Below are 8,112 nucleotides of genomic sequence, written 5' to 3' on the forward strand. Positions count from 1 at the left end.
TTATAAAAATAAAAAAATATATACATGGTAAAAAGGTGCATTTAAAAATATATATTTGAACAATCATAATAAAGCTGTTTATTATAAATTATGTATTTCATAACTTCATGAAATTAATTTCATTAAAAAAAAAATCATATAAAAATTAATTTAAATAAGCATATTATTTTATAAGTATTATATATCTATAAATCTTAAATCTTTTATGAATTCTTGTGATATTTTAAAGAAGGAATGAGTGTTCCATAGCAATGTGTTTTCTTTTTTATTTGACCTGGTCATGACCGTGGTCAGTCGCCGTGTGGTGTTTGGCAAACAGCCAACCATTTTAGGAATTTGTTGGTTGTAAGATAATAATAGTGACACGGTTTTATTTATCTTGTTGAGGAGGGTTAATATTGTTGCACTAATCGACGCAATAAATACATAATTAAGTATTTGCCATATAAATGATAATTTATTATTCTTATTGGTGTATAAATAAAACTGGTTTTATTTATATAGAGTTTAATATATTGATTTCATCAAAAGTGGAATTTTTACTTAATCGCTGAGTGAGATAACTGTCTATGTTAGATCCCAAATTGTTGTTTTAATTATTTAAAACTTTTAAGTATTGTCTATTCAATTATTATTTCACTTATTGAATTATGTTCACTTAGGGGAAAAAAAAATCACTGTTTGTTTATATTGTTAATATTATTGCAATTACATTTTAACAGTTTTTATAATTATTTATATTATATTTGTGAAAAGATTATAAGACATACAAAAAATTATCTCTTGTAGTTTCACATATCACTTGCTATGTTGTTTTCTGGGAAAAAACTGCTCTTAGTCCCTTGATTCTGTGCTTGGCACTGTTTATAAAATGAAGCAAACCGATGTCTTTTTTTTTCTTTTTATATTTTTTTTTTAGTAACCCAATATAGTTTAAAAGCATAACCTTTTTTCTTTTTTTAAGGTTTAACTTGATTATCATTTTCTTAATAGGGATTTGGTGTAAATGAAGTATTTATTTTGGTATTAATAAAAGGAATTAAAAGATGTCAAATTTAAATGTGTTGTTTGTTTATAAGATGTTTATAAATTTTTGGCAAGCCGATGGTAAACTCAGGCGTAGTAAAAGTGATGCTATTCTTGGCAGGGGTGTGTGACGGTTGTTTTTATTAGATCCAGGGTCGTCTGTACACACACCGCCTCTTAACCTTCATAACTTGTCAGAATAGAAGAATTATAATATTTGTTTTGTTTTTTATCTTTAATTTTTTTTCAATCTACTGTGTGTTAGTTAAATTCTTAATTAAATATAAATCCAATTGATTTATCTACTTCTTTAAAGAGAATTCTAAATGAGCAATAAACATTTTATAATATTTAATGTATAGTTTAACATTAAAGATTAAATATAAATATAAAATAATTTTTTTAAATTGATTATGTGATTCTAAAAATAATTATTCTTTATTTTATAACTATGAACATTAAATTAATGACACTATTGTTTTATTGTTATAGACAGAAGACTGGTATGGAGACCCTCGGAAGGTTCTTAGGCATCAAGATTCTGGAAATGAGGATAAGTTAGAGAAACTTATTCGGCACAGGTTATTATAGTAAATGTATCTATATTTATTATATTAAATTTGTAGAGATGGCCTATAAAGTGGGTATCTGACTCTTCAATAGATGATTTTTTATGCAAATAAATTAATGAATATTGGAAAATCATTGATTAACGGTGAGTAATAAGTAAAAGGAAGATGATTGGTTTGCTAAAATTATGTAACAAAGTAATCACCTACATTATTTTAGTTGTTTGTATATTTTTTTCAGCCCTACAAAGTGAGGCGAAATATTGATTCACAATAAATAATTAAATTACTATTTGAGTTTTTTTTTTTTTTACTGCACATCAACCATCTTCCTTATATAAATTTATGAATAGATTATAATTGTATTTTAATGTGTATATCCTTATAAAATGTATAAACTGTATGATGGTTCCCATCAAATATGTGATATGACCATATCGTCAAAAAGATTTTTTCATCTGGTACATTGGTTTGTTACTTTTTTTCTCTGCATTCTTTCATCACTTTTCTGTTCCAAATTTTTCTTCAAATGAAATGGTCTGTATTGCCATAAGGGCCAGTTGTTGCACCATCACAGTTTAAATTACAATTTCTTAAATCTCGGGTAAAATAAATAATTATCTGTTGCACCAGAAAAGTTAATCTTCAAATCTGGTTTTAAACTTTACCGACCAATGATGCTGATTTTTTTTTATATATTTAATTTTCCAATTATTCTATAATTAAGATTTTTACTGAACTTATGATCCAGAATGCAGAGGACAAAAGAAGGCTCGAGTCGGGAGAGGACTGCTGCTTTCTCCCTTCTCGGCGGAGGAGATACTCACATCTCTCATCGGCACCGTATGAGGAGTTCTATTGAAGGTCTCAATCAAGAAATTGAAAGGCTAGTGCTAAGATCTACACCGAGCTTCGGCGGTCTCGAGAGGGAAGAGAGGAAGGTATAACTTCTTTATTCCTTCTATTCTAGAAGTGGAAATTAAGTTAAATTATTGTAAATTTAGTTATATTTGAGATTTTAATAGGTGACCATAGATTAATATGAGGAGAAGAAGGTAGGGGGTGCGGTCAGCAAAACAAAAAAATGAATAAACAAAGACTTATTTATTTGTTCCAACATTTCAACCTGAATTTCAAGCCTTCATCTGGGCTGAAAAACAAAAAAGAGATAACAACCATAACTCAGAGAAACTTAAAAAATAGAAGGAAAATAATAAACGAACAAACTTTTTATCCTTTGTAACATTTATATATATAAATTTTTTTTTTCTTGCCCATCGTATATATATATTTCATTTTCTTCCATACATTTCATTATGCTGATTTTATTGTTTTTCATTATTTTAGACATTACTTACATCTTATTTGTTTAATTTCATTACTCATATTTTACTTTGTTCCGCACTTTTCCCTATGTTTATTTCTTGAATACTTTCTGTTTTTAAATTTTTTATTTTGTCATTCGGTTTGTATAATTTTTATCTCTATAATATTATATTTCATCTTCTATTGTTATCAATCAACTACTTTCTACTTAATTTATTGTTATGTATATTTCCAAGTTTGTTTGTTTATTATTTTTTATATTCCTCTGTGGTAGGTGTCTCTTTTTTATTTTTTAGCCCTGACGTAGGCCTGAAATTCAGGTAGTAATGTCAGCACAAATAAATAAGTTTTTGTTTATTTGTATTTTTTTTCTACATATTGCACCTCCATCTCTACCATTTTCTTCCTAAATTTAGTTATAAATCTTTCATCGATCTATTATTTTAAAACATTTTTAATTATTGTATATTAAATTTACTGTGAAAATGTTATATTTAAATATTGTACTTAAATGAAATGATACTTAATATTTTTACTGGAAGATTATAGATGAATAGAATATGGTCCGGGTGGAGTCAAAAAAACTCAAATAGTAAAACATTATACTATTTTTTACTAATAGTATTTAAATAGTATAATTTTTTACTATTTGAGTTTTTTTGACTGCACCCGGACCATATTCCATACATTTAACCGTAATATTTTTATTTTGAAAATATTTTTTATATTGTTAGTGTTAGTGATTCTTAACTCAGTTTTACCCTATGTATTTTCTTTAATGTATGTATCAAATAGTAAATTTTAAATATTTATTTTTGATTTTACTTCTGCTTAGAAAACCACATATTGTATAGTTTTAATCTATTATCTAGTTACGATCTCGATGTGATCCATTTTTATTATGCCATGATTTATAAATCATAATCAGGATTATTTACATATGCTATATGACTGATGACTTCCAGAAGTTTTAATATTAATATGGTATGCATAAATGAGGAAGTCAAACCGTGATGCTGTTATAAATGATACATTTCAAAAGGAGTTTTGAATAGTGTAAAAAGTAATATAATTAAAAAAAAAAAAAAGAAAAGAAATGTAGTAGAGAGAGATAAGCTGAAAGTTCACAATACCTGTTAGTTTTTTGCTAAAATTTTGAAATGAAGAAAATTATGACTATAATTATACAGTTGGGTTAACCATGTTGATAAACTCTGACTTGCTCTAGTAAATATGTTTTGCTGGCCTGTGCTACGCTTGGGATCTCGATTCCAACTTTTTATATTTTATTAAAATATAAATTATGGTCAAAAATTGCTAATCAAATAATTATTAGTATTATTTATACACTTGGAGCAATCAATTATTAATATGTTGTTTAAAAATTAGGGGTATTCATGATCTTTAGTTTAACAATGTTAAAGCGTGTTAAATGGAAAAAGTTGTTTTTAACAGAGAAATATTTCCTTCTTTTACCATGTTAAAACGATATAACATTTAACATGGTTAAGAGTCTTAATTATAAAAAAAATGAAATGAAAAATAGTTTATTATACTGGGACTTGTTCCTTTAGAACAATTATAAGGTAATTTTAATATTACAATAAAATAACAATGTGGCCACACTTAATTAAAGCTTATATTAAAATTGAATTTAAATAATTTTAGATACAGAGAAAAAAATTTAAAAATTAACTGACTAAATACATAAAACACAAAACAAAAAGGTAGTTACAAATTATCTGTACTGTTATAATATTGGGGGAGCGCGATAGCCACGGGGTAAAATGCGTGGTTACTAACTCCAAAGACCCGAGTTCGAATCCGGCTGGGCAGAAAATTGTTTTCTGTTACACTGTAGCTGTGAGTCAACTCCTGTGGGTTCTGGAGCCTAAATTGGGCACCCTTCATTGCCTAAAAATCTGGCAGTCAAGCGTTTTCTGACTAAATCACCTCCTTGCACAACCGTTGATTTAGTAACAGTACTTCCTTACAAACTACTGAACCCCTGACCCTTGGGTTGTAGCGGTACAGATTTTTATTATAATATTGGATTTGACTTTTTACATTAACACAACATCATGAATACCCCTATTATGATAATTGACGCAGAGAGGTTCTATTATTAACAAAATAGTAAAAAGTGAATTTCTAAGTTTAATTTTTGTTATAATTTATTGTTAAAAACTGGTGCTCAAGCTTTAGACTCTCCTTAAACTTAAGATATTTTTTTTTAGGGAGTTGAAAATACTCCAGAGGGTCACAGAGCACCAGTGGCCGATTTATTAAGAGAAACGAGGTCTGTTAATACGCAGACCCCAGCGTTCACTGCTCCGTCATCAGGTAAAATATAATGAGCTCTCCATTTCCGCAAATTCTTAAAGTATTTTGTTTGTTGTGTTGGTTCAGAGTTGGGCAAAAATTAGCTATAGTTGAAACAAACAGATAAAATCGTCATGGATACGATATCTATTTATCAATGGTTCATTCATGAATAAGGATCGTATCCATGGCAATTTTAGCTGTTTCTTTCGTATCCATGGCAACTTTATCCGTTTGTTTCAACTATAGCTAATTTTTGCCCATCTATGTGTAGGCTAATCTGTGTTTAGTTTTCTCTGAATGGTGGAAGTAAGTGATTTTTTTTTTTTTTTTTTCAAGCAACTTTGAGAATTGTTATGGATTTGATCTGTTGAATCGAATCGTTGGATGAATCTGTTGTTGTAAGAGATTGTTTAGAAAAATACGAAACATACAAGTGACAAAAAAATTTAAATGTGGAATCTATAAATTGTATTTATCTTTGTTGATGAATTATTGGTAGAAGACCTTGAGTTTTATGTTGTTTGTTAGCTGTATAACTCGTTGTGAAGAGAAAGTATTGTAGATTCTAGTTTTAATTGAATAATCACTTTGGAATTACGGAAAATTGGTTTCCTTTTTTTTATTTTGTGATTATTCTTGAATAATTAAAAATGGTTGAATAGTCATTTATTTTTGATGACTTATTGATTTTTTTTTATTTTGGACTGTTTTATTTCGGTTTTTTTTGTTTTGTTTTCAAGGTTCTGCAATTAATTTGGTTTGCTACTCCTTGAATCTTATTTTATGTGTATTAATATTTACAAAATTTTAAAATGTTATTTGTGGGTTTAACTCTTAAGGAATGTATTAATAGTATACATATTATCGCTTAGCTCATCTGACAATTAAAAAATTATTTTATTTTGTATGTGGCGTATTTTAAAGATTATACTGTTGACACGGTTACTTTTTGATAACTTTACTTGCTTTGGGACAGTCTATACCTGAATTGTCCAACTTAGAAAGGCTCAAATTAAAATGTTTTACGAGGTTTTTATAAGTTGTTACTTTTCAGTTTTATTCATGTCATTTTCTGTATTTTTTTTAAATGTTTATAATTATATTTTTTGTAGGTCCACCTTCTAGAAATTCACCTGGCGGAGGCCCTTTTAGCAACCTTTCCGATTCAAGGCCTTCTAGTGAAATGCATGGTAAGGCACTAATTATAAGCTCATTAACTGAACATAATAACAGTGGAAGATCGCCGATTGATCATGTGTAATAATAAAAGGAGGACTGTCCGGGTGCGGTCAAAGAAAAACTCAAATAGTGATTAAACTATTTATATTGAGCCAATGTTTCGTGCCACGATGCAGGGCTTCATCAGGGCTAAAAAAGATACAAACACTTAAATGGTGTAAACATAAATGAAAAATAAAAAAATATATACAATGAAACATAAAAATTAAATAAGAATAATAAAAAGTTATAGAAAATTAATGATAAATAGTAAAAAAAAAAAAAAAATGATAACTAGTTTAATCACTATTCGAGTTTTTCTTTGATCGCACCCGGATCTAAAAAAGGATCATCTTCCTTTTATTATGTAATAATACTTTTTTCAAGACAAACTTAGATTTTGAAAGGGTTCTATAAGTCTGATATGTATATTTATAGTTTTTTTAAAGCTGTAACTTAAGTTTTATAACTCGTCAAAATAAAAAGATCACTTTAAGTGCGAATGATGACATGACAGATATGTGTGGGCTCTATTTTTTTCAAAGTCAAGATTATTATAATTATTGTCAGTATCACCAACTACAAATGATCCAGTTTACTCATAACAGTTTATTTTAATTCTCCAATGTTTCGGCCCTTTGGCCATTTACCAAGGAGAAATTACTAAGTATTGTTGATGTGTTAATTGAAAAAGGGAAACAAATTTTAAATAATAGCTTTTGTATTGAGATTGTGTGGTTTATTATGTGGCTAATTGTTCTTAGCCTGCAAGTGAAAGACAATTTTTTTAAATGATATTGCCTAAGGGCCGAAACGTTGGAGGATTAAAATAAACTGTTGATAGTAAATTAGATCATTTGTAGTTTGTATTATTAATATAAACCACTCTCAAACAATCAATTAAAAAATATTATAATATCTTTTTTGATTTTAATAAACATTTGTTTTTTATGTATAGATGATTTTAGTTATATTTTTACTTTTATGTATCAACGTTAAATATTGTTCATTTGTTTTATTAAACCAAAAAGCAAGCTAACCAATTTTCATCAGTAAAATATGCAGTCATAAAAGACATCGTTCAGAGCTTCAAGATGGCGGCACTATTCTGAAGTCGCTGCCATGTTGAACAGATTCAAATATTTTCAACTTTGTTTATCTTTCTATCATGATTTTAATTACAGTAGATTTAAGAAAAAATAGAAGTTGAGAATAAGTATTAAAGAAAAATATTAATAGAGGAAATCATAAGCAAAAATTTACATAACATAAAACTTATATAGCAAAAAATAGGCAGGGGAATGAGAAAAGCTTTGTTTGGATCACTGGTTGTAAGGACGGCGGGTGAAGTGGACGTGTCCAGGAAGAGGTGATGCAGACCACCCTTTGTCTGTGGTTAGGGTAGACATCTAGAGGAAAAGAAGACATCTAGAGTCATCCAAAAAGAATTAGTCACTTTTCATTTGGATCGCCGGTGGATGAGATATTTGTTGAACACATATAAAACTGTTAGAGGACCAGTGCTTTGTTTACAGTCAGTGGGTGTTTTTTTTGAGATATAAGCCATCGAAAACCGTCAGCCATCAAAGAAGAGTATAAATTGGTTAGTGTTGTACAACATAGAATTTAATTATATTTGTAAAAATAG

General features: G+C 28.0%; 1 protein-coding gene across 1 annotated transcript in view; it reads left to right on the forward strand.

Annotated features, from left to right (window-relative positions):
• Positions 1–8,112, forward strand: part of LOC106688223 (tripartite motif-containing protein 3) — a gene marked incomplete in the record, with an annotated part of 55,977 nt that overhangs the window by 41,139 nt on the left and 6,726 nt on the right. The window contains 4 exon segments of the mRNA XM_067045080.1: positions 1,519–1,607; positions 2,347–2,536; positions 5,159–5,264; positions 6,359–6,436. Of these exon segments, the coding sequence (XP_066901181.1) occupies positions 1,519–1,607; positions 2,347–2,536; positions 5,159–5,264; positions 6,359–6,436 (463 nt within the window).

This window comes from Halyomorpha halys, unplaced genomic scaffold (assembly GCF_000696795.3).
Source record: "Halyomorpha halys isolate HHAL.00 unplaced genomic scaffold, Hhal_1.1 Scaffold1084.1, whole genome shotgun sequence".
Classification (NCBI taxonomy): Eukaryota; Metazoa; Arthropoda; class Insecta; order Hemiptera; family Pentatomidae; genus Halyomorpha; species Halyomorpha halys.